This window comes from Brassica napus, chromosome C5 (assembly GCF_020379485.1).
Source record: "Brassica napus cultivar Da-Ae chromosome C5, Da-Ae, whole genome shotgun sequence".
In the NCBI taxonomy this organism is placed as follows: domain Eukaryota; kingdom Viridiplantae; phylum Streptophyta; class Magnoliopsida; order Brassicales; family Brassicaceae; genus Brassica; species Brassica napus.
In genome coordinates, this window is record NC_063448.1 from 12,327,494 (window position 1) to 12,354,058 (window position 26,565).

At 37.9% G+C, this 26,565-nt stretch overlaps 5 protein-coding genes across 5 annotated transcripts; 4 read left to right on the forward strand and 1 right to left on the reverse strand.

Annotated features, from left to right (window-relative positions):
- Window positions 1-1,725: 1,725 nt before the first annotated feature.
- LOC106421354 (epidermal growth factor receptor substrate 15-like) lies at window positions 1,726-6,787 on the forward strand. Its single transcript, XM_013862195.3, has 12 exons — window positions 1,726-1,978; window positions 2,406-3,495; window positions 3,724-3,942; window positions 4,030-4,244; window positions 4,369-4,443; window positions 4,595-4,666; window positions 4,747-4,845; window positions 5,047-5,118; window positions 5,205-5,319; window positions 5,438-5,506; window positions 5,589-5,935; window positions 6,039-6,787. The coding sequence occupies exons 1-12, from the start codon at window positions 1,838-1,840 to the stop codon at window positions 6,555-6,557; spliced, it is 3,033 nt and encodes a 1,010-aa protein (XP_013717649.2). The 5' UTR covers window positions 1,726-1,837; the 3' UTR covers window positions 6,558-6,787.
- A 560-nt stretch (window positions 6,788-7,347) lies between these two features.
- LOC125586903 lies at window positions 7,348-8,250 on the reverse strand. The gene has a single exon (XM_048756752.1). The coding sequence runs from the start codon at window positions 8,192-8,194 to the stop codon at window positions 7,718-7,720; it is 477 nt and encodes a 158-aa protein (XP_048612709.1). The 5' UTR covers window positions 8,195-8,250; the 3' UTR covers window positions 7,348-7,717.
- Window positions 8,251-8,463: 213 nt separating this feature from the next.
- Window positions 8,464-9,950, forward strand: LOC106421373 (peptidyl-prolyl cis-trans isomerase FKBP18, chloroplastic). Its single transcript, XM_013862219.3, has 6 exons — window positions 8,464-8,797; window positions 9,002-9,072; window positions 9,159-9,245; window positions 9,314-9,463; window positions 9,545-9,604; window positions 9,711-9,950. Exons 1-6 carry the CDS (start codon window positions 8,464-8,466, stop codon window positions 9,777-9,779), a joined length of 771 nt encoding a protein of 256 aa, XP_013717673.2. The 3' UTR covers window positions 9,780-9,950.
- Window positions 9,951-9,953: 3 nt separating this feature from the next.
- On the forward strand, window positions 9,954-11,560 carry LOC106421374 (outer envelope pore protein 21A, chloroplastic). Its single transcript, XM_013862221.3, has 5 exons — window positions 9,954-10,309; window positions 10,691-10,765; window positions 10,843-10,995; window positions 11,086-11,184; window positions 11,309-11,560. The coding sequence occupies exons 1-5, from the start codon at window positions 10,217-10,219 to the stop codon at window positions 11,390-11,392; spliced, it is 504 nt and encodes a 167-aa protein (XP_013717675.1). The 5' UTR covers window positions 9,954-10,216; the 3' UTR covers window positions 11,393-11,560.
- Window positions 11,561-25,371: 13,811 nt separating this feature from the next.
- LOC111210253 (RING-H2 finger protein ATL80-like) lies at window positions 25,372-26,224 on the forward strand. The gene has a single exon (XM_022710534.2). It carries the CDS (start codon window positions 25,480-25,482, stop codon window positions 26,074-26,076), a length of 597 nt encoding a protein of 198 aa, XP_022566255.2. The 5' UTR covers window positions 25,372-25,479; the 3' UTR covers window positions 26,077-26,224.
- Window positions 26,225-26,565: the final 341 nt, after the last annotated feature.

The following is a 26,565-nucleotide window of genomic DNA, read 5'->3' on the forward strand; positions in this document are numbered from 1 at the left end:
AGGGTTTCACATAGTATTTTTTTATTTTTTTTTTCTGTTTGATTTTTGTTTAAAAAAAAAAATTAATTATTCGGACCAATCGCGGGCTGCCACGTGCCGTGGGGCCCGCGCTACAGTGATGACTCGGGTTCAGTGCAGTGACCCTGCAAGAGACAGGTTCACTCCTTTTGTTTATTTTAATATTTTTTTTTCCGAAAACTGTGTGAACTTCCCATGGAGTTCACTGATGCAGATGCTTTTAGTCTTTAAATAAAGCTCTCTAAGCTATTTCTATTTTAATAAAGCTTTACAAAGCTATAATCTTTCTAGGTTTCTCAAATGTTATCATAAACAAATGCAACTAACTTTTTATGGTGATAGTCATTTTACAATAATCTTCTAACTTTTTTGTTCTGTTCTCTTCTTTGTTTGGATTGGACTATATATAGTGAGACAACTATATGTAACGTTTGGTCAAAAAAAAGAAGACAATTATACATGTTTGCTTTATGCCTTTATCGTCCTCATCGAGCTTCTCACTGTTCCGCTGTTCGATATGCAACAATTGTGTTCAAAGGCGGCAGAAAACACATGCATAGTCTTCCGACCAGAAACTCTAAAACAACCTTTAGGCTCCATGTTCAGTGTAGTTCTTAATCAAATTTTTTTTTTTTTTTGTTGTTGTAAACTAGTGCATCACACCGGAGAAGCATGAAAGACCAATCCCTTTTTCTTTGACGGCTAAGGTTTTTCGACCGAGAATAGCTACAAAGATATCTCATGTCATGGCAACAATTTATTATTTATATAACTTTCTTTACGCATAATGGAATGTTGTTATACTACAAAAAGCATACTCCAAATCTAAAATGATGTATACTGTGCAGTAAGTACACTAACCATTCTTTTCATTTTTTTTCAAATTTGTGGTATAATTTCACATGCTTGACTCAACCCATTATATATTATCCGTAGTCTCATAGAAAAGACATTAAGATCGCCTATTCGATATGACGACGAATAGCTTTAAAAGTACACGTCTGTTTGAACCGAAATCTATCGATAAACAAGTAAAAAGAGGGGATGAGAACTCGTCGGTGGGGAAACAAAGACGTTTATTAGATCAAGGAATCGTTTGATTGTGTTACAAAAGAGAAAATAAATGGTAGAAAGTAAGCCGGCGAAAGCTAGTTCGCCGGAAGGTACAAGTCAACAAGAGTAAGATATAAAATCCTAATTTATAGCCGAAAGTATGTGTAGTGATTTGCGGATCCCTTCCTCATTATACCTCTCTCTCCTTTTATAGGCGGTCGCTCGTTAACCTACTCGACCTAATGGGCTTTTCGTTGATTGGACCGAGCTGTCGGGCCTTTATTTCGAGTCGTCGAACTGATTGCTTTCGGTCGCTCATCTGATCGACTAAAAATAGTCTCGAGTCGAGCCGAGACGGTGACTCGCGAGCCAGCGAGCCGAGTCTTCCTTACGTGGTTATGAGTCAGGACAGTTATCTTGTGGGTCTTTTGGAAGGGTCAGGCCCATACCCAACAACATCCACATAGGTAACTTTTTTTTGTGTGTGCACAACACATTCACAGAGGTAACACAAGCTGGAAATTAGTCACTGATTCAGAGAAGGGAAAAGAGGCAGGATAAACTTGGATATGGGGTCAAGATTGCAGCCCAATATAGTACTTTTTTCATGGTGACAATGAAAGTGGGCTTTTAAAAGCCCATTTACCAGCAAAGCGACAAAATCATTCCCCAAAAAAAACACAAAGGATGACGACTCTCTTCAACATCGAGAAGACGATTTGATCGATTTCGAAGCTCTGATATCAAGTTTTTGGTGATCCCAAGAATGGCGGGACAGAATCCAAACATGGATCAATTCGAGGCGTACTTCAAGAGAGCAGATTTGGACGGAGATGGTCGGATCAGTGGAGCCGAAGCTGTTGGCTTTTTCCAAGGATCTGGCTTGCCCAAGCAAGTTCTCGCCCAGGTTTTTTTAAAAAAAAAAAAAATACTATTCTTCGATTTCTTCAGCTTTCTGATTGTTTTACATAGAAAGATCTGATTTGGGTTATCCAAAAACCGCCTTAAATTTTGGTTATTTTATTTGAATTGATGCTCTATTCCGAGATTCTGAATAGCCTATGAACTTGCTTTAAAGGAGCAGCCTTTGCTAGGATCTGTTGTGTAGAAGTTATAATTTTATGAGAGTAAGATTCTGAGGGTTCCCTTGCTAGGATCTCATTGCTATTACGGAGAAAACTTAGTGGCATTTATTCTTTCAGATGGTTGTTTTAAATCTTCTCGTGTGGGATATAAGATTTTTTCCCTTCTTTGGAAATTTTCTTGGGAGGTTCTGTTAAGTGATGTTTGCTATATAAAGTTGTCTACTGATCAGTTGTGTTCTGCATTTGTAGATATGGTTGCTTTCTGATAGGTCACGCAGTGGTTTCCTTGGTCGGCAAGACTTTTATAATTCTCTGAGGCTTGTTACAGTTGCACAGAGCAAGAGAGACCTGACACCTGAGATTGTTAATGCAGCACTCAATACTCCTGCCGCCGCCAAAATACCACCTCCCAAAATTAATCTCTCAGCTATTCCTGCACCTCAACCTAATCCTGCTGCTACCGCAGCTCGTCCGGTTGGCTCAACAGGTCATCAGAATGTGAGGTTTAGAGGACCAGGGGCTCCAAATGCGAATGCCAACCAGAATTATTTTCCACCTCAACAAAACCAGCAAGTGAGACCAAATCAAGTTGTCTCTGGGATGACTTCGCTTAGACCAACTGCTGCTGGTCCAGAACATAGACCAAATGCCTTACCAGGTCAATTTCAACCAGTTCCTGTTGGTAGTGTTAGTCCTCCTCCTCAGGCTGTTCCCACCAGTGCACCTGGTCCTGGTAGTTCACCGTTTAATCTTAATAACTTGTATGCTGGAAACACCAGCGGATACTCGTCAGGATTTGGAGGGGGCAGCTTAGTAGCACCTTCTCCTGGATTAAAACCAGAGTCACAGATTGATCCGAGAGCGCTGGTTGTATCTGGAAATGGAGGTGACATGTTTTCCTCGTTCCAGCAAAAACAAGAACCCACTCTGAGTAATTCTTCAATCAGTTCAGCTATTGTTCCTGCTTCTGCTGGAACTCAACCTCCAGTAAAGCCTAATGCTCTCGACTCCCTACAGAATACGTTCTCGATGCTGCCTTCTGGAAATCAGCCTCAGCAGCCAAGGCCAGCAGCAAGCTCACAGCAGCCAAGGCCTGCATTTAGCTCACAGCCGCCTGTAGTGTCTTCTCAAGGTCCATCCTCTGGTTTGCCGCATGCAAGTGCAGTTGGATCTGGCCATTCAGTTCCTGCTGGAAATAATCAGCCTCCGTGGCCAAAAATGAAGCCGTCCGATGTCCAAAAGTACACAAAGGTATTTGTTGGAGTTGATACTGACAAGGATGGAAAAATAACTGGTGAGCAGGCAAGGAATCTGTTTTTAAGCTGGAGGCTACCCAGGGGTAAATGCTCTTCTATCTTTCAGTCTACTTTACATAAAGAATTTAATTTTCCGTTCAACTGTCATCTCTCTTGAAATTAGATGCATTGAAGAATCTTTCTAAATTTTCTTCTCGTTGTCTTATGTTAAATTTATTTGCTACTCTAAGCTTATGTTTCTTGAATAAATATCTGGAAGTTATTATGCTATGAACTGCTTAAGTTAACATATTCTTTTTGATCGCATCCAGAGGTATTGAAGCATGTGTGGGAGTTATCTGATCAGGATAATGATACTATGCTTTCCCTGAGGGAGTTCTGCATTTCATTGTATTTGATGGAGCGGTATAGAGAAGGCCGTCCTCTCCCAACATCACTTCCAAGCAGCATCATGTATGATGAGACACTGTTATCTATCTCAGGTGCACCTAGTCATGGTTATGCAAATGCTGGATGGGGATCTGGTCAAGGTATTGCTCAGGTTTCATGCATTTTAGTAATCTTCTCCCTTTCCCTTATACTGTACTTCGTTATAAGTAAAATTTCTGTATTGCAAGGTTTTGTACAGCAGCCTGTGATGGGTCCGCGGCCAGTCACTCAGACTGGCACGAGACCACCAGTTCCTGCACCAGTCCCTCACCCTGGCAGTGGTATAGGACCTAATCAGCAAAGGAATCAAGCGCCAGCTTTGGATGATCCTTTTGCAAGTCACCTTGGTAACGGGCATTCTGCGAGCTCAAATCTTCAAGAAACAGCAACTGATGGGGAAAAGGTAATCATTTGCATTTTCATCTTAATTACGAAGCCTAAAAAAGCATTTTCAAAGCTTGGATAAGTTACTATTCCCTGTGCATTTTCTTGGATGCTTGTGAAACAATTGTTTCAAATCTCTGTAGGTTGAAGAAAAGAAAAATGCATATATGGACTCCAGGGAGAAGCTTGAATATTACCGAACGAAAATGCAGGATATTGTGAGTACTCCATTATAAATTACTCTTGTTATTTGGTTAGAAGTAGTGGTGATTATCTTTCTCATGATGTCATTTTCTAGAGCAAGGTTCTTGTGAGATCCAGTTCTTCTAATGCCATTTTTTTTTTGTATTTTTCCTCTCTCTATGTCAGGTCTTGTACAAAAGCAGGTGCGACAATAGATTAAATGAGATCTCTGAAAGGGCTTCAGCTGACAAGCGTGAGGTGCTTTTCATGTAAATAATTACTTTTCTCATTTCTTAGAGGCGATCTCTGTCTTATTCCAAGAACAATTTCTACTGCAGGCTGAAACGTTGGCAAAGAAGTACGAGGAGAAGTATAAGCAGGTTGCAGAATTAGGGTCAAAATTAACTATTGAAGAGGCCAGGTTCCGCGAGATTGAGGTATGGCTAATTCATTTTGGCTGGCACATAAAGTGGCAACACCTAATGTACATTCCAGCCATATATTTTTCTTCATTTCTTCCATGTGCTTTTTCCTCCGATATCAGGCTTCTCGTTTTACCAAACAGTTAACGCTGTGGTGATAGGGCTTTGGTTAATGTTGTAATAGATCTCTCACGGAATTTTGTTAACCCATTCCAGGGGAGGAAGATGGAATTGAGTCAAGCAATTGTGAACATGGAGCAAGGTGGCAGTGCTGATGGTCTACTTCAGGTACATGGTCTCTATGTTTATGTGATGCCTACCCTATTGATTATCTTTTGTGCATGCCTGATTGATGCTTTAATGGGCATATTTAGGTCCGGGCTGACAGGATACAATCAGATCTAGAGGAGCTGATGAAGGCCTTAACTGAACGCTGCAAGAAACATGGGTTGGAGGTTAAGTCGAAGGCCCTTGTAGACCTCCCAGCTGGTACTATATATGATTCTTTCGCCTTGTAACTTCTTGCTTTCACTGCAGATGAATGCAAATTACATGCATTTTGTATATAAACAAATCATTTGGAAACTGACTGTGTTGTGACTTACAGGCTGGCAACCTGGACTTCAAGAAGGGGCAGCTCTTTGGGATGAAGAATGGGATAAGTTTGAAGATGAAGGTACAATTGGAAACTGTTTTTCTTTTCTATTACTTATACAATTAGATATCTATTGCTAAGTACATAATCTTCCTATTGTTAGGATTTGGCAATGAGATTACTTTTGACAAATCAAAAGAGCAAAACTCGTCTGGCGAGAAGGAAAACGGAACGGTGGATGATGGTAGTGGACCACCTGATTCACCAACTCATTTGGACGAGAATTATGGACCTTTTTCAGAAACCTCAGACCGCCACCATGAGAGTGAAGATGATTCAGGCAGAAGTCCTAGGGACAGTCCTGTCTCTAGGACTGGTGATACTGAGATCCCTTCTCCAGATTCTCATGGAAAAAATTCTGAGTTCTTTGATGACTCGAATTGGGCAAGTGCATTTGACACTAACGATGATGTGGACTCAGTCTGGGGTTTTGATGCATCAAAAAGCCAGGTTAGTTCACATAATCCATTCCATAGTGTCTATTCAATAATCACAAGTGAATATATTCATCCACATTCTTCCGAGCTTAGGATTATAGTATTGTCATTCTCAGGATGGAGATTACTTTGGATCTGGTGGCGATTTTGGTGGAAACTCAGCGAGAGCAGATTCTCCAACTTCAAGAAGTTTCGGCGGTCAGAGAAAGAGCACATATGCATTTGATGATTCAGTTCCCAGCACTCCACTCTCGAGATTCGGCAACTCTCCTCCTCGGTTCAGCGACGCATCAGCCAGAGACAGCAACTTTGATAGCTTCTCCAGATTCGACTCCTTCAACACCAGTGAAGCTGGCGCCGGTTTTTCCTCCTCCCAGCCTGAGAGACTGTCTCGGTTTGATTCCATCAACAGCTCAAAAGACTTTGGTGGAGCTGCTTTCTCGAGGTTCGATTCAATCAACAGTAGCAGAGACTTTGGTGGTCCCTCGCTTTCAAGATTCGACTCCATGAATAGCACAAAGGATCATGGATACTCGTTTGATGACGCAGACCCGTTTGGTTCCACAGGTCCCTTCAAAGTCTCCTCTGATGATCAAAGCCCCAAGAAAAAGTCAGATAACTGGAATTCCTTCTAGCCACAATATATGATTATATTATCTTTTTTTTTCTCTCTCCCATATTTTCTTGATGAACTTGTGATTGTTTCATAAAAAAAAATTATAATTTTTTTTTCGCCACAAATTCTGGTTTTTGGATGAGACAATAGCGTTAGACTATTTGTAATTTGTAAAGTCTTTCTTTGTATTGGTCTCTGTTATGTTCTTGTGAATTCATTTGGTTTATGTCATAAAAAACATTTGCTACTTTCGTCGTGGAAAACTTCTTCAATATTCCGAGTCTCGTCTCCAAAATATTTTGATCTTTCATTAGCCCAATGTCTGTAACGAATCAAAACAGATACAGTGAGTATGTGATTTGTTTACATTCTATCACTCTCTTTGAGGTCGGCTCCATTCCTGCTTCCGCTGAATCCAATCCATTGAGCGCATTTCAGGGGCAGCCTTTACTTCTTTGTGATGTGCTCAAAGGCAGCTAGCATAGATGACCGTGTGTTGGCTATTTCCACAAGAGCTGTCCTAATGCAAAGAGAAAGATGGATATTTGTTTCAGCTGAAACTTGGAATCTTTTTATTTATCTGTGAGTATACTACTTGTGGTGGTGATGAATGTTTACCTGTCTCAAATGATAGTTGAGCGCCACGCAGCGTAGGCGAGACTAGACCTCCAAATACCCCGACAGAGACTTGGCTCGTTCTCTCTTAATCTGGTTATTAAGTAACACATCCAGATTAGTAAAACCCATGTTCTATAACCCAGTCAGTTGCTTAAGGCAGAGTCAGCTCATTATATCAGTGAAGCAGATTCATATAAACGAAACCTGTTCCCAGATTCAGTCCTAAATGTTAATTAAACGCGAAAGCAAAAACATCTAACAACAGAAACTGTAGCCTAACTGATACAAGTGTAGATTTTCCATGAATCTCCCGAGCTAGTGATACAATTTCATACTTGTATACAATGTTAAAATATGTTTTGGTCTTTTGGAAGATTTCGAGCAAACTATTTAATAACTTTTTAGCTATGTCCAACTATAATAAAGTCATATTCCTCTTGTGGTAGAGATAGATAAAAGAAAAAAAAATGGTGAGCGTGCAATAAACAAAGACGAGAAGAACCATGCAACAACAACAATAAGCGCGACTTTAACTATTAAACTTTCAAAGAACCATAACGACTAGTTCCATGCATACGACTTCACTCTTCTTCTTTTGTTGATTCTCTCCACGTTAATTAACTTGTAAGAAGAATAAGAAGATTGCAACTCCATCTTCAGTGTGGTATCATCTTCATTCAACAATCTTTTTCCAACTCCCGTTTTCTTTTTCTGAGCATATGCTGAGATTGTATCAATAACTCTCATGATCATACCTAGACCGGACTTACCTTTATCATCAATCAGATCCACCTTCATGAGCTCCACGTTCTCATCTACTTCCATCGCAGCGGGAAAAGAAGACGGTGTAGACTCGTAACAGTCTGGACTAATACTATCGCACCTCTTTGGAATCGAACCCTTGAGGTTGGATTTGAAATAAGGATCGTTGGATATGTGGGAGTTGATAGATTTGTCCACACATTGCATTATCGCCAGAGATTTGTCATTCAGTTTGAAGAGAATCTCCTCGAGGAGATGAAAAGGTAAGCTATCCATGATCCAATTGTAGAGAGAGGAAGATGTTAGAAGAAAAGTATAGAGGAAGATGTATGTTAATGATTTTTATAGTGCGTATATAATTTATAAAGACATGGTTAATCCTAACCAAATAAGGAAATTAAGTTGGTGTTTCAGAAAACAACAAAGGAAAGATATTATGTTTTATTACATTGTTTCCAAAATAGTTAAAGACTTCGAAAACGACAGCGTTTCATAATTATCAGTCGGGGGTATAAATGTCATTTCAAGTAGTGAGGAGTTAAGATATGGATATATGGAGGGCTCTCTCGAGTTTGGTTTTGTGGCATCTCTCTCTCTCTCGCTCTCGCTCTCGCTCTGTGTCAATGGCTACCATTAGTAGCTTACACATGTGTGCATCCGATCATCGCTCCCGTCTTCCTCGAATCTGTGAGACAGATCAACCACGAGCCACAAACCAAATCGTCACCTTTTCGTCTCCTATTTCCAGAAGAGACGCGAATCTTGTACTCCTCGGCTCGCTGCCGTTGACGAGCTTCGTCGTTCTACCGCCGAGTTCATCGGAGGCGAGAGAGAGACGGAGCAGAAAAGTTATCCCTCTCGAGGAGTATTCCACTAGCCGTTAAGTCCCTCCCTCGCCCTCTTCTTACCACTATCGGTTCGTAACAATTCAGAGACTTGAAAAAACAGAGTCCAAACCAACAAATTCTCTGATAAATCAATTGGGTATCGAGATTTTGACAATTTATTGATTAAAAGGAACTTGCTTTACTTGTGGGAGCAGTTTCTGGATACTGAAGTTACTGTTTACTCTGTTTCTTGCAGCTGAAGGGTTGAAGTACTATGACATTGAGGAAGGTAAAGGTCCAGTAGCCACAATAGGATCTACTGCTCAGGTTGAGATAAACCCCTCTTGATTACACTATATATCTAATTTCAAAGTCCTCGCCTTTACATTGTAATGAGCCTAGCCTGTCTTTAGGTGCATTTTGATTGCCGGTACAGAAGCATAACTGCAATCTCCACCAGAGAGTCCAAGCTCTTGGCTGGGAACCGTAGTATCGCTCAGGTTTACTACCTATCAAAGTTTTCTTCTCCTTGATGGTGGGTGTCGCTTACTTTCTTTTTTTTGGACAGCCTTATGAGTTCAAGGTGGGATCTACGCCAGGGAAGGAAAGGAAACGAGAGTTTGTGGATAATCCAAACGGGTTGTTCTCTGCGCAGGCTGCACCAAAGCCTCCTCCAGCAATGTATTTCATAACTGAAGGAATGAAAGTCGGTGGCAAGGTTAGAAAAACACAGCTCAACTCTTTTGCTTTCTAACACTTGCCTTGCAATGTGTCTAAGTAGTAGTGTTTGGTCTTGCAGAGAACTGTGATTGTTACTCCTGAATCTGGTTATGGTCAGAAAGGAATGAACGAGATACCGGTGAGAACCTACAAATTGTACATGAGGAAAGCTCCTTTTTAATGTGTGGTTTAATGTTTCTGGTTAAATAGAGAAAAACAAAACATGTATGTTTGTTTTGTTGCAGCCTGGAGCTACATTTGAGTTAAACATAGAGCTGCTTCAGGTGACTCCCCCTGAAGAGAAAGAGAAGTGAACAAGATTCTTCTGATAAGAGAAGTTTGAAGTTTTCACAAGCATGACCCAACATTTGTTTTAAGAAGATACTGTCTAAAGATACATTCGAGAAGAGAAACTAGAGAGAAAAAAAAAGAATGTAAATTTTCGACTCCGGTACACTAAATAACCGGTATTGTTTGTTGGAGCAGCTGTTAAAAAGTAGCTTGCTCTTACGTGGCAGCTTCTTATTGGCTCAAAGGTGTTGATAGACTCCGAATGTGGTGTGGTCACTAATTAAACCAAAAATACCGAAATGGTATCAAACCGAATGTTGTGAACCGTAACTTTGTAAACCGAACCGAACCGAACCTGATGATAAGCCAACCAGCGACTAGGTAGGAGGAATCTAGTAGTTGGTGGTTCCGCAAAAGTGCCTTTGGTTCCCAAGAAAATCTAGTGAAAGAGAAAGAGAAGATGGAGACTTCTCTGAGGTATTCAGCAAACTCCAGGTCTCTGAGAATCCATGCCAAAGAGAAGCTCTCGGTTTACTCCAAAACTCATTTGCAGGTAGCTCTCTAGCTTCCTCCGTCTCCTTCGAGTTAGTGTTTCAGCACTGTTCTTCTCAAAGCTTTGTAATTTCTTGCTTGAGTGGCCTCTTAGTTTCTTTCCTGGTCAAAAGCCTCTTGCTTGATATTTAAAGGTTAAAACTTTGAGGGTTTGCTTATACTCTGCGTCTAAGAAATTGCAATCAAGGGTTATGGAGATGGCTGATGAGGCGCGGACAAGTAATAGACAGGCTTTTAGAATCTTTACTAGATGTGCTTCAAAGTCTCTAGCTTTTTATGCTCGAAGGGGAATAGAAGATCTCTGTTTTAGGAAGATTTGGTCTTAAGACTGATTTGGCTAAGATTGTTTCTCTTCTTACATCCTTTGTTTATTGTTTGATAGCTTCATGGGGAGCTAGATACACGGGCTGGATCGCCAAGTTACTTCTGTGCGATGATAAGACACTTTTTCCATGAGGTTTTCTGCCATCTCAAAAAAATTGTGTTTCTTCTCTTTGTACCTTTCTTACAACCATTTTTCCAATGCTATGATAGGCTTCGACAAACATTGGAGTAGGCTTGCATTACGATAAAAGCCAAAAGCTTCGGGGTTTTGTACGTGGGAAAAAGAAGTTCCCTGTGAGAACCGATGCGCTTCTAACCTTTAATATCAAAGGAAGATGTGATTTTGACCAGGAGTTTAATCAGGTTCACCTTCTTTGTTTTTCTTCTTCTTCTCATACTACAAGAAATTTCTTTATCAGTTATGTTTGAGGTTTTGTGACTTTGCGCTGACAGAGGAACCCAAAAGGAGCTGCTGAATTTGATTTGAACATATGGAAGTTTGAGAAAGATCAGGACTTACGCCTCAGAGTTGGCTACGAGATGTTTGACAAGGTACTCTACAACAATTTACTCTTGAGCTCACTGTTTGAAAGTTATAAGCTTTTGGCCTCATGATGCAATTGCTCTCTTTCGATGATTGAAACAATGCGTCCCGTCCCCCTTCTCTTTCGTACAGGTCCCATACATGCAGATTAGAGAAAACAATTGGACTCTCAACACCAACTTGAAAGGAAAATGGAATGTGAGGTTTGATCTTTAAGGAGGGAAACATGAACAGAACACACATTAAAGGAAAGATTACATTCTATACTTGATCGTTTTGAGAGAAATGTATTACTGATTGAGTTATTCTTGGGTTCACCCCCTAGGCTGAACCTAACCAATAGGATTTCATTATTTCAAATTTAATATCTTTTAAAATAGGAAACAAAATATTGTCAAGTTATATTACTTTTTAAAATAAAAAAAAGTAAAACAAAATAGTATTTACATAATTTTTTTTTTCCATCAAACACTAAACCCTAAATCCTAATCACTAAACTCTAAATCCTAATCCCTAAACCCTTGGGTAAACCCTAAATCCTTTGATAAATCCTAAATTTTAAATAAAAAAACACTAAAACTCTAAACTCTAAATCCTAAACCTTAAACACTTTTGTGTTTTAGTGTTTAATGATTTTGATTTAGAGTTTAGGATTTATCCAAGGGTTTAGGGTTTAGTATTTAGGGTTTAGGATTATGATTTAGGGTTTAGTGTTTTGCTGACGACGTTAAAAATATATTTTTTGTAATTAGTATTATTTTTTTATTTTTTTTACCTTTTAATTTAAAAAACATAATATAATTTGACAATATTTTGTTTTCTTTTCTAAAAGATATCGAATATGAAATAACACAATTCTATTGGTCGGTGAACCTCGCTTTTGTTTAACCAAATGTTAGCAAATCTACATATCTTTTAATTTGTTATCACTTATCAATCACTTTTTACTCTTGCGACCATAAGTGGAGATAGAATCCGTATCTACCAGGTTGGACTGGACTGCCTGTGTTCTTAAAACTCACTTGGTTTCCTTAGTAGTTATTATGGATCTCCTTTACTTTTTGGTAAAGTTGTAGTTAATCGGAAATTACATACCACAACTAAACCAGAACAAACCAATCTGAAACCGAGATACACAATTCAATTTGGAAACCAAAGAAATCCAAGGACGCTGTCATGGACTCATGGTTCACAAACCAAACATCAGAGATCTGGTTATCTCAGACCGATATAGTTAGGTAACTTTGTAACGGTTTTGGTTGACTTTGAGATCGGGATGCGGCTATTATGAGCCATGAACATCACCATCCATCGGTATCAAAACGACAATACAGTCCCACATACAAAGGTGAAGAAGAAGATCTTTATAGATTTGCTTCTGATGGTCTTAAATCAAAGATCATGCATTAACAATCACAACGACCAAGAATCTCTAAAATTATAGTTTTCAACATCAACAGTAGATGAATAAACATTGACAAAAAAAAACCACACTTTATAAAATTCCAACATAGTCGGGTCTATTAACTTGGCTGATAGCCTGTAGTTATTTAATGTTTTCAAAAAAAAAAACCATAAACAAAAATGATTTAGACATTTATCGTGGAAAGTAAGATCAAGATTAGTCTTTAGACGACGTGGGAAATTGCCAGTGTCATTGTCATGAACCAAAGATGTGGCATATAGCAAGCTCGTGCCCACAATTGACATGAGTTTAGTCAATTTCAATACATTTTCCTCGAGGCTGCATCATTTTCAAACTCGCAATTGATTAATTAGTGGAGGAAACTTCGTTCCTCCTCGCTTTGACTATATATATATAGTAGAAACTAGTAATGGAAGAATGATTATATATAGACTTACCATAATTTTAATTTATATGGTCTGAAAAAGGGTATCTATAGTGACATGTTTAGATGTGATCGTCCTATTAATTATCCTAAAATTTATAAATTTAACGAGAAAGATAGAGCATGTGTGGAGAAAGAAGAAATGGGCGGTGAGAAAACAGGAAGTGGAGAGTGCACTGAGAATGGAAAGAGTCAACCAGAAAATTAATACCTGTTTTAATTTTCTCTAGATTTACTATATTTAGAAACTCCTAATTTCACACGTTTCCTCCTCGCATACCTCTCTTAGCAATTGGCATGCATTATCTAATGTGTTGGTATCCTTCTTTAAAAAAAATTTCCCGGTGGGAGTCCCGTTGGTCCAATGGATTGACTAATGGTTCATTAACGTTTTTACACCAAGAGGTCTAGGTTTCGATTCCCAATGAAAAGAAAATTATGTGAATTAATGGAGAAAAAACTTACAAAAGATCAACAACATGACGCAAGGAAAACCGTCAAGCGTGGATTCCATAAAACAGTTCAGGTGATACAGTTAAACGTGAATCTTCGCAAGACAAGTAGAAATAATTATCGAGCGTTAAAAAAAAATTATGAGAAGGTCAAGGTTATATATTGTCTCTTAATTAACTCGTATAGATTACCTTAGAGATAGTCATTAGCAATAGTACTCTTGTTATCAGATAATTTTTTGTAAGCTACAAATGTGTATCGCATTTTTAGGTGCTCCAACTGTTTCTATTCTTCAGCAAGATTTTAATAAATAGGTACTAAAATTCTAAGTGATAACAAATAATTATATGCATAAGATCTAAACTGGAAATCTTTTAATGAAAGTTTGACAAGTGTCTCTCAAACTTTCTTCACCAAATCGTTGAGTGCTACATCTGCTATTTTGAAGTTAGTTAGGTATCATCATCGTTGGGAAAAAGTTTTAAAAGACCCAGTATGCACTGACAAGTAACACGAGAACGACCATATATTCGGCTGATTCTGGCTACCATCCTCCACATAGTTTTGTTATTTTTATTCAAAAACGTCTAGAACAGAAAATCTATAGCTCAAATCATGCAAAACTTGGAATAACGTCAGTAGTACATATTCATATATAATATGTTACCTGTACATTAAATTACGCAAAACTTGGTTTATCGAAAGGGACTATATACACTTAGTAACAAAAAAAAGAGGACTATATACACTTAAATATGTTACCTGTACATTAAATTACGCAATCTTGAATACTACGTCATTGTTATAAATTAAGGAAGATGAAAGGATTTGAATCTGTATATTATTCATTCACAGAGGTTCTTTTATATATAAGAATAGACCGTCATAGATAAATAAAAATTCATAGTAATATGGAAATCCTAAACATACTATGAAAAAAAAAAACCTAAGTACATAAGTAAAAAGAAAGTCGGTCAAGTATAATGGAAAGCTTCCAGTCTCATTTGGACATGTGGTACGGGCCGGATGGGCCGGTTCTAGTTGGACTGGATCAGGCCGGTTATGGTTCGTCCACATAAGGATTTATAACACTCCCCCTTGGACGTCATAACCATTCAGGGTTCGTAATGTGCTTTATGTTGCCTCAATAAAACCTTTTCAGGAAAACCCAATGGGACAAAACCATGGATAAGGAAAAAGAGTACAACACACACACTACTCCCCCTAATTTGAACCTTCCTGAATGTTGATTTTGAAATAGCTCTTGCTGAATTGTAACTTGAACGTAATGCTTGAAATTCTCATGTCTTCTGGAAACTCGTGTGTGCATGGACAAAACGTGAATCTTTGCTGTCGACCACTCTATACTTTTGGTCGGACAGATCTCGACTAAACATACTCATTGACAATATAGACTGAGCATGGTACCATGAACTTGTAATTTCAGGTCGTAAACCTATGTTCTGGTGCATCTTCTCCACACGGATGTATATCAACCATATGCACCAATATCTTGTCCATTACAGTTGATCTTTCTTTATTATCATCAGTCATACTCTAATCTGATCGATCCATGTTGAGTCATAGACCTCGTTTATACATGTCCATAACTTGTCTCATGAGTGTCTAAGATCATGACGTGGTCAATGATCATTGCTGCAATGAGTTTCACAATCTCATCAAACTATGGCTATGCGGCCAAATACACTCATGGACCTCATACATGGTTATCGATCTCTCTTGCCTTCGGTAATGTCATATACATTAGACCTTGACCAGACATACCCCTGGTCAATCTCTTTGGCCATTATGGTTCTACCTTGTCTATTGATATACATAATGGTCTATACTTACATTTGCAGTCCTATATTTATATCTTGATGGCGTCCTATGACCTTTCTTGCCGTGGATCATACCACTCACTAGAATATATATTAGGTCATGGACCTCGACCACACGTGCTTATGGACCGCCACATGATAGCTGATCTTTCTTTTCCACTAGCCATACTACAATCTGGTCGGTCCATGTTGATATATCAACTTCGACTATAAATTCTCTTGGCTAGTGTTACAGCGATGGTTTATAGTTTTTTCTGAGATTTAATAGATAATATGTATCAACCAATTAACCTCTCTTTAGGCTGGTTTAGTATAAAGTAAACACAAGGAATTCAAATTTCTTTTATAAGTATATATGGACTTAATTGGATTGTTCTTATATAACTCCTTTACTAAGTATTACATACTATATGCAGCTGCTTTGTTTCAGTCCATAAACAGCTTAGGAACAATGTTGTTCTTTATCCAGTGATCCATATGCTGCTTACTACATCATTATATGTCAATCTAATTTCTTTCTTATGACCAGACCTTTATAAATTCGAAAATATGTAGCAGCATCCACCACATTTGAATATATCTCCTTATAAACTGTTCCTGGTCTCTGTGAGTATCCTTGTATAACAAGCCATGTTTTAATGCTGTAAGTAGGAACATGAACACCTTAGACCACGTGATCATGTTCTTCATCTCACGATTTTATTTTCCTCACAGGACCCATTTATCCACTGGCTTAATCATCATATGGCGTCTCTATATTTATATGGCCAATACGCCTATCTCTTTATATAATTTAATCCCACGTTCCTTTTCAATCTAATCTTAATCTTTACGAGTACTCTTACGTGGGTTCATGATACTCACTTATATCTTTATGTTCAAGTGCTACTTTCTTGTGCATCCTTATACAAATATATCATCTATGTGTCGAAACTCTTATATAGTTCCATTGTGTTCCAGATATGATCTAATCGATTTGAGATCTCATTATCCATGACCTTTATTACCTAGCAGCTTGGCGTCCCAAGCTACATGGTTTGGTACCTTAGATGTTCAGCTGGCCAGCCTTATCTCTATGTCTGGTCTGGTTTCCCTAATGACCTCGGATTTGTCTTATCTTTCTATGCACTTTTATCATTTCTTTCCGAGGATTCTTATCTTATGGAACTCATTGGTCTATCTTGTATAGACTCTGTAGCAACTTGACTATGTCTCTTTCTAGGACATCAAATTCGTTTGGTGCTAAACTGGTATGACTTAGTCATTCTTTTCTTTTCAGGTCAATGTGTCTTGCATTTGATTAGCTAGCTTTGTATAATTTTTCTTTTCTTTGGACGTCTTAAATCATATTCTTTAGTCTGATGATCTTGCCATGACAATGATGGTTAATACCATTCTATTTTCTTATCATTCTTTTACTCTTGCCATGACCATACTACAAATCCGTGTACCTGGCCTTAATCTGATCACCCATATTTGGCTCAAGGTTTCTTAAAACTCACGGGAGAAAAACATACTCATATCCAACATATATTCCCAATCCTTTTCTGAGGTTCCATCTTAGACGGCACATATGTCTGTGGTGGTTTATTCAAAGTCTCTTAAGATGGTATATGTCTGGCCCATGACCCGTATTCAATCTGAGATGGGAATATCTATGCTCACTTGTATGGCCTGATGCATATTAACCTTATATACATGTAAAACTCGTGATGTCCCCAAGCTTTAGGCTGGATGTGGATTATGTGTTTTATAAAAGGGTCCAGCCAAGCCGTTTATAGCATGGTCATAGGCCATGGTACACGAATTTGTAGTATGGTCATGGACCACGGGTTTATCCTCACTCCCCCTCATGAACATACTATAATTTCGTGATGCTTGGGACAATAAAGCCTAATGAGTTTTCCTTGTGTGCATGTTACACAACGTGAGATCCTATGGGATAACTCTGTGTGCCTTTTGCAATATCAATCTTTGCATCAAGTTTATACTAGGATGGCTAATCCAGTCGTGCCATAAAGTGTATAATTTCGTGGGGTATACCAATCTGGTTACCATGGCTCTTGCCTCTTATCATACTGATCTTTGGCATAGTCTAGATCAGTAGAGTACACATTTATAGTCTTGACCACTTTCTTGTAAGGCCTTAGGCGATTTTTTTTCTTTAATCTGAAGGAACTTTTGTTTCCTTTGCCCATTGTTTCTATTTGGAAACCATTCTTATTATGACTCAATGGGCCACAAATTCTTGGGTGGATATAATGCCCTTTAGGCAGTGCCTTGGCCGTAGGTCTATATTGGAATGACTATATTCTCATTTATAAGCTCACATTGGCGTTTTCATCAATCAAAAACATTCATATAAATCCAAAACATCAATAGTAAAGCAATCATAAAAACAATCAAACAAGATGTCGAATTAGTCTTTGAGACAATCTGAAATCTCATGATCCATAAGGTCATCCTTTTTATGGTCGAAATCATTATCAACATCATACCCATTATCATGAACCATATGGGCTTCCGGGTTCTTGGGGTTCTTGTTCTTAAGACTCTCTTGATAGAGTTCACATAAATGCTTAGGGGTTCTACAATTCTTAGCTCAATGGTTACTCATCCCGCATCTGTGACAAACAGATTTGGTCGAGTAAGGAGGCTTGGATATGCCGCCTCTACCATGGCCATAACTGCCTCGACCACGGCCATAGTTGGAACCATGACCACGGTTATTGTGGTTTCCTTGCCCACGGCCGTATGAGTAATTGTCACGACCACCTCGTCCCTTGTACCCACCACGGCCTTTGCCGTGTGATCTTCTTTCATTATAGACGTGGTTGCTATCTTTGGGATCTTTCTTTTCTTGTTCAGCCTTGTTGGCTTCTGGTAATGGTGCTGATCCGGGAGGTCTTATCTCACTGTTCTTCATCAGGAGTTCATTATTAGCCTCGGCCAGAGGTAGGCACGAGATCAGATCAGTGTATGTGGCGAAGCCTCTCTCTCTATACTGCTGTTGCAGCAACACATTTGTGGAATGGAATGTGGAGAAGGTCTTATCAAGTAACTCTTTCTCGGTTACTTCTTCACCACAAAGTCTAATCATTGAAACTATCTTAAACAATACTGAATTGTATTCATCCACAGACTTATAGTCCATGAATCTGAGATTCTTCCACTCATATCTAGCCTTTGGTAGTAGCACCGTTTTCTGGTGATCATATCGCCGCTGTAAAGCGGTCCAAAGGTCTAGTGGATTCTCCATGGTAAGGTATTGATCTTTTAAACCTTCAATGAGATGGTGACGTATTATACTTATCGCCATATATCGATTCTTATCATTCTCATTGTTGCCCTCAATGATAGTATCACCGAGTCCCTTTGACCTCAGGTTGATCTTTGTATCTAGCGCCCATTGCAAGTATTTATCTCCAGAGAGATTAAGGGCAACATAGTCTAGATTTGAGATTTTCGACATCTGAATCACATTATCAATCAGATTTTAGGGTTTCATAATGTGATCATGCGACCGTAAGACAAACAAGAATATTGGCCACAATCAAATCTTATACGACCATAAATCAATCAATAGTATCGACCATATAAAATCTACTTGACCATGGTGCGAACAGTCCTAGTTTATGATTCTATATGTAACAAAGAGATTAGGCCACACGGCCATATAATATCATGATGCAAACTATACAAGTTATGCAATCTATATATCATGCTGGTCGAGAATTAAATCAAGCGAATGCAATCAATAAATATCATTCAGCTTTATATGTTATGCAAACAACCCTAACAATCGGTTTCTATTATGCAACAATATATAAAGTCTAGGGTTTCAATTTAAACAATATAAGCAGCCGATTTTAGCAATATGAAATCAAGGTTTCAAGGCCTTTAGGATTTTAATTCGAGATTCAATCAATCTATTAATCTTAAAACTCAGATCATCAATCATTCAAACAAGAATAATTTAAAACCTCAATGATCAAACGATCAGACAAGAACACCAAACAAACCGATTTACAATTAGGGTTTTAGGGTTCTTCATACAACCGAATTTTACATCATATCATCTGGTTCTATATGATCAAATAATCACAAAATCTAACCGATATCCTATCATAAATTTCTTGATTCCAAACTTAGAGTATTGATTTCTATTATTAGGGTTTTGCAAGATTTTAATTTGTCTTAAACCTTTATCAATCAAGCCAAATTCGATGTGAGTTCTTAATTAGGGTAATCAGATTTACCTTTTCTTTTGTAGGGTTGAACCGGACCACCAAAGAGCAGAGAGAGTTCACGAGCTGGTGCGTGCGGACTGGTCGGGTCGCGAATCGGGAACGAGCTGAAGCTGGTCGGATCGCTATCGTCTCGCTGGATCGTGCAGGCTGGACGGATTGCTACCAGGTTGCTATCGGCTCGTCGGGTGCGGCTGAGCTGGTCGTTATCGGCTGCTTGTCGGATCGTTGAACTGATCTGATCGGATGAAGAAGAAAAACAGCCGAGAGAGAAAAAGGAAACAAGGTTTTTGTCGGCTGGGATTTTAGGGTTTATGGGTTTCGGATTTAGCTTAGGGTTTTAGAGACTATCGTGCTGATAATGTGTTATAAAATAAGGAAGATGAAAGGATTTGAATCTGTATATTATTCATTCACAGAGGTTCCTTTATATACAAGAATATACAAGAATAGACCGTGCCTCGACCACGGCCATAGTTGGAACCATGACCACGGTTATTGTGGTTTCCTTGCCCACGGCCGTATGAGTAATTGTCACGACCACCTCGTCCCTTGTACCCACCACGGCCTTTGCCGTGTGATCTTCTTTCATTATAGACGTGGTTGCTATCTTTGGGATCTTTCTTTTCTTGTTCAGCCTTGTTGGCTTCTGGTAATGGTGCTGATCCGGGAGGTCTTATCTCACTGTTCTTCATCAGGAGTTCATTATTAGCCTCGGCCAGAGGTAGGCACGAGATCAGATCAGTGTATGTGGCGAAGCCTCTCTCTCTATACTGCTGTTGCAGCAACACATTTGTGGAATGGAATGTGGAGAAGGTCTTATCAAGTAACTCTTTCTCGGTTACTTCTTCACCACAAAGTCTAATCATTGAAACTATCTTAAACAATACTGAATTGTATTCATCCACAGACTTATAGTCCATGAATCTGAGATTCTTCCACTCATATCTAGCCTTTGGTAGTAGCACCGTTTTCTGGTGATCATATCGCCGCTGTAAAGCGGTCCAAAGGTCTAGTGGATTCTCCATGGTAAGGTATTGATCTTTTAAACCTTCAATGAGATGGTGACGTATTATACTTATCGCCCTATATCGATTCTTATCATTCTCATTGTTGCCCTCAATGATAGTATCACCGAGTCCCTTTGACCTCAGGTTGATCTTTGTATCTAGCGCCCATTGCAAGTATTTATCTCCAGAGAGATTAAGGGCAACATAGTCTAGATTTGAGATTTTCGACATCTGAATCACATTATCAATCAGATTTTAGGGTTTCATAATGTGATCATGCGACCGTAAGACAAACAAGAATATTGGCCACAATCAAATCTTATACGACCATAAATCAATCAATAGTATCGACCATATAAAATCTACTTGACCATGGTGCGAACAGTCCTAGTTTATGATTCTATATGTAACAAAGAGATTAGGCCACACGGCCATATAATATCATGATGCAAACTATACAAGTTATGCAATCTATATATCATGCTGGTCGAGAATTAAATCAAGCGAATGCAATCAATAAATATCATTCAGCTTTATATGTTATGCAAACAACCCTAACAATCGGTTTCTATTATGCAACAATATATAAAGTCTAGGGTTTCAATTTAAACAATATAAGCAGCCGATTTTAGCAATATGAAATCAAGGTTTCAAGGCCTTTAGGATTTTAATTCGAGATTCAATCAATCTATTAATCTTAAAACTCAGATCATCAATCATTCAAACAAGAATAATTTAAAACCTCAATGATCAAACGATCAGACAAGAACACCAAACAAACCGATTTACAATTAGGGTTTTAGGGTTCTTCATACAACCGAATTTTACATCATATCATCTGGTTCTATATGATCAAATAATCACAAAATCTAACCGATATCCTATCATAAATTTCTTGATTCCAAACTTAGAGTATTGATTTCTATTATTAGGGTTTTGCAAGATTTTAATTTGTCTTAAACCTTTATCAATCAAGCCAAATTCGATGTGAGTTCTTAATTAGGGTAATCAGATTTACCTTTTCTTTTGTAGGGTTGAACCGGACCACCAAAGAGCAGAGAGAGTTCACGAGCTGGTGCGTGCGGACTGGTCGGGTCGCGAATCGGGAACGAGCTGAAGCTGGTCGGATCGCTATCGTCTCGCTGGATCGTGCAGGCTGGACGGATTGCTACCAGGTTGCTATCGGCTCGTCGGGTGCGGCTGAGCTGGTCGTTATCGGCTGCTTGTCGGATCGTTGAACTGATCTGATCGGATGAAGAAGAAAAACAGCCGAGAGAGAAAAAGGAAACAAGGTTTTTGTCGGCTGGGATTTTAGGGTTTATGGGTTTCGGATTTAGCTTAGGGTTTTAGAGACTATCGTGCTGATAATGTGTTATAAAATAAGGAAGATGAAAGGATTTGAATCTGTATATTATTCATTCACAGAGGTTCCTTTATATACAAGAATAGACCGTTATAGATAAATGGAAATCTATAATAATATGAAAATCCTAAACATACTAGGAAAAGGAAAACCTAAGTACATAAGTAAAAGGAAAGTCGGTCAAGTATAATGGAAAGCTTCCAGCCGCCTTTGGACATGTGGTACGGGCCGGATGGGCCGGTTCTGGTTGGACTGGATCAGGCCGGTTATGGCTCGTCCACATAAGGATTTATAACAGTCATAGATTTTTTTTTTATAGCAAAAAGTATATACACATTTTTGGCTTTTTAATGTACTACATAGTGTTTGGAAATTTCACAATATTGTTTTTCTTTTCAAAAGTATCATAATATTTCAACAAAAAAAAACACAACAGAATCTTTTTGTACAAAAGAAAAACTTCTTACAACTAAGAACATCATTATTGCACAAAAAATGGGGTGCTTAGCCCTATGGACCCCACAAAAATGGCAAGCAACGATGTTTTCAGCTGCAAAATAAGCGCCGCGTTTTGTTTGTTGTTTCTATTATTCGCGGACTCCACCGACACGTGGCGGTCCGCGATTAATTTTTTTTTAATTTTTTTTATAATCAGATAAAAAAAAATAAAAAATAAAAAATAATAATAAATAAGCACCCCTTTAGGAGTGCTGGAATAAAGATGGTCTAAGGGCTTCATACTAAAAAAAATCTAGACATCCTTCCGAGAGATGTATGATATGTTTTAAAAGAAATGTTTTACTAAAACACTACAAATAGAGACATTTCGATGAGATTTTATGATAAAATTAAATACAAAAATAAATCACCGTTTTTTATGTACATCCCTCCTCCTCACTATTTCTTTTTCCTTCTCACTATTTCATATCACTTCCAAATGTATAATTCGTATTATGAAAACTATAATTTTGTGTCACTTATTTTAATTGACAGGTGTCTAGTATAGTGTGTAGCTGACCTCATTCTGATGGCTGAATGTGTTTGGCGCCCTAGAAATAAAGTAATGCTTCCTCGAAATATAATTCTCCACACTGTATTTTTCCTTCAGGTAATCGGCTATCAAAGGTAAGATAGTAGATACGTTAAGAAATCTCTTGGAATACTTGAGATTAAAATAAAGTAATCTAACTAAAGAGCTTAAGATATTTTCCGGTAACAAAATATCTATATTCTTGTGGTTTGCTAACACTAATCATCTAGCATTAACGATCAAGAATATCTCCACGTAGAAACGCAGTCGTCATTAAGTTCTCTACTACCAAAATCATAAGTTGGGCAGATACTTAAACTAGAGAATAATTAGTTTAACCTAACTAAAGTCCATATTAAGAAATGATTAAGTTATAGACCAGTAGACATTATAAAAGTTTCTTGAGTGCAAATGGTAGGATCTTGCTATGGACGGTTTGAGTTAAATCAGCATCTATATGTTGCAATGCCTTTTCTTTCCCAATGGTATCTTTGATCTTCACAAAGACTCAACCTTTCTTTTGGACAACAGACTCTATTCTTGAACTTTTTATTTTTCATTTACAACCATCCATGGATTTTAATTTATTTTACTTTTCGGTCAAGAGAACAATCACCTTTGCAGTTTGAATGGACCATGTGAATATATACATTTATACATCCAAATTCGATCGTAGTAAATAAAAATTTGAGGTGGTTTCCCGTCTATTATAAATGTATTATATAGCTTAATACTAGCTCTTTAAGCTTAATTTGATTTAGTAACAAGAAAATACACTTTAGTTACATTTAACTTAATCAAAAGCGGATAATTAATAATTTGTTTCTGTCAAGTTACTACTTTCTCCGTTTCATATTAAGTGTCGTTTTAGAGAATTTTTTTCGTTACAAAATAAATGTCTTTTTCGATTTTCAATGCAAAATTTATTTTTTTATTGGTTGAAATATGGTTAGGTGTATAGGTAATAGTGTTTTTTTATAGAAAATGTAAAAAATTAATTATTTCCTTAATCTGTGTGCAAAAACTTAAAACCACATTTATTATAATATGATTGTGTTTACGAGTCAAAGGCAAGCAATTATTGAGAGAAGTTGACCAAACCCAAGAATCTTCGGTTATTGTTCCAATGGTCCAACAACAGAAAATATCTCTTACATTAAAGTCAGTATTACATTTTTGCGAGACTTTGGAATTTTTTTCATCTAAAGATACATTACTTATGTCAAATTAATTATTTTTCCGTTTAACAAAAAAGATTAAGATAAACGTGTTTTCTTGTTTCTAAAAAACAGTTATTCCAAAAAACTGTTATCTATGGAAGCTCATTAGTCCAACAATTTGATTAAGCGTTTGTACGGTGAGAATTTCAGAGTTCAAACTCTAAAAAATCCAAATTACGCGATTATAGAGAAAAAATGTTACAAGAAATCTTCAGCATGATGATGCAGAGCATACCATCATACATGAATCTCATAGGATGGTTCGGAACGACACAGTCAAACGTGTATTTTTATAAGGTGGTAGAATTGTCGGCCGTAAAATCATCTATTTAATAATTTTCATTTTTCATCGTTGTAATAATATAATGAACCATACGTTAAAAAAATGTTATTTTTATATATTTAAAATGAATATTCACCAAGAATACCAAATGGGCAAATTTCCAAAATAGCAAATTTCTAAGTTTATATCACAAAAACAGCACTCAAAAACTAAAATGATCAAAATAGCACATTTCTAAGTTTATCCTTTGAAAATTTTAATTTTTTTATTTTTCAAAATTTGAAATCTTATCCCCAAAACCTCATTTCTCAACTCTAAACCCTAAACCCTAAACTCTAAACCCTAAACCCTAAACCCTAAACCCTAAACTCTAAACCATAAACCCTAAACTCTAAACCCTAAACCCTAAACTCTAAACCCTAAACCCTAAAAATTAAACCCTAAACCCTAAACTCTAAACCCTAAACCCTAGACCCTAAATCCTAAACCCCACCTTTTAACTCTAAACCCTAAGTTTGTGACTTTTGATAAAACATTAAGTGCTATTTTTGTGACTTTTGACTTTGAGTGCTAGTTTTGGAACAAAAACTTGATTTAATGCTATTTTTGTCTGTTTCTCATACGAAATTCCACTATTCATTCCTTATTAATAAATTTTAGTTAATTAATACTATTAAAACATAGTAATTGACGATAAATAATAAAAATTTATTATTCTGAACATGGCATGAATGCTAATTTCAATAGTCCTGGACAGAAAGCTAACAAGTAATGTAATATCAGCTATTAAATAACCACATATTATAAAAATGAGCCGTGTTGTATTGTAAATGACAAAAGCAACCCTGTCGACAGAGATATATTACGAAGGCGACATACCAAGTAGAACTCTCGCACTCTCTCTCTATAAAGCTGAGCTCCTCTTTGCCTCTCTAAAAACCTCTCAGACTCAAATCAAATCAAATCCTTTCTCTTTTTCGAAACTCTCAAACCTCAACAGAAAAAAATGGCGCGAATTCTCTTCCGTCTTCTCGGAGAATCCAACACTCCGTCGCCTGTCACGGATACCTCCACCGTGTCTTTGAACTCCGACCTCGTCGTCATCCTCGCCGCTCTCATCTGCGCCTTGATCTGCGTCCTCGGTCTAATCGCCGTCTCTCGATGCGTCTGGCTCCGCCGTCTCGCCGCCGGTACCAGAACCTCCTCCGGATCCCAAGACGGTTCCGGCCAATCTCCTCCGCAGCAGGCAGCGGCGGCGAACAAAGGACTGAAGAAGAAAGCGCTCCAGTCTCTCCCGAAGGTGACTTTCTCGCCGGAATCGCCTTCATCGGAGAAATTCGCCGAGTGCGCGATCTGCCTTACCGAGTTCTCCGCCGGCGACGAGCTCCGTGTTTTGCCGCAGTGTGGTCACGGATTCCACTTGTCATGCATTGACACGTGGCTCGGGTCTCACTCGTCTTGCCCTTCTTGCCGTCAGATCTTGGTTGTTGCCAGGTGTCATAAGTGTGGCGGGTTGCCCGGTAGCTCCAGCTCCGGGTCTGAACCTGAAATCGTGATCCGAATTAAGCAAGGCGAAGATGATCCTAGCTCCTACTTGCCCTGATTCGTTTTGTTCCTTCTTCGTATGTTAGATATCTTTTACTATAATTTAATGCAGATTAGTGGATAGTGTTTATTCTCTTAATATGTACATTTTTATATTGTAATTTGTAAATGTTGTATTAAATTGAAATTTAGCAATTTGCGTCTAATCTTTTTTACTACTTTGAGTTTACGGGTACTTTTACGACCTACTGGAAGTTGATAATTCGATCTCACCGAATCGTCTGATTTGTGTTTAAGTTTGTGATTTTTTTTTCCCATGAAAATTGATATGTTTTCTTTCTCAAAAAAGATAAAAGAAGAAAACTGATCTGTTTTAGTTTTATGCACTGTATATTAGTTTTATGCATAAACCTACCCAGTCGAATTTGAATAAGGTTTTCGGATTTTCGTGTTAAGCAATCTACTAACCTTATTCGTGTTTTTGTTTTGTTTTTGGTATTAATGGTATGTGTTCGATTTCAGATTGAACTCCGAAAATGCCCAGAAC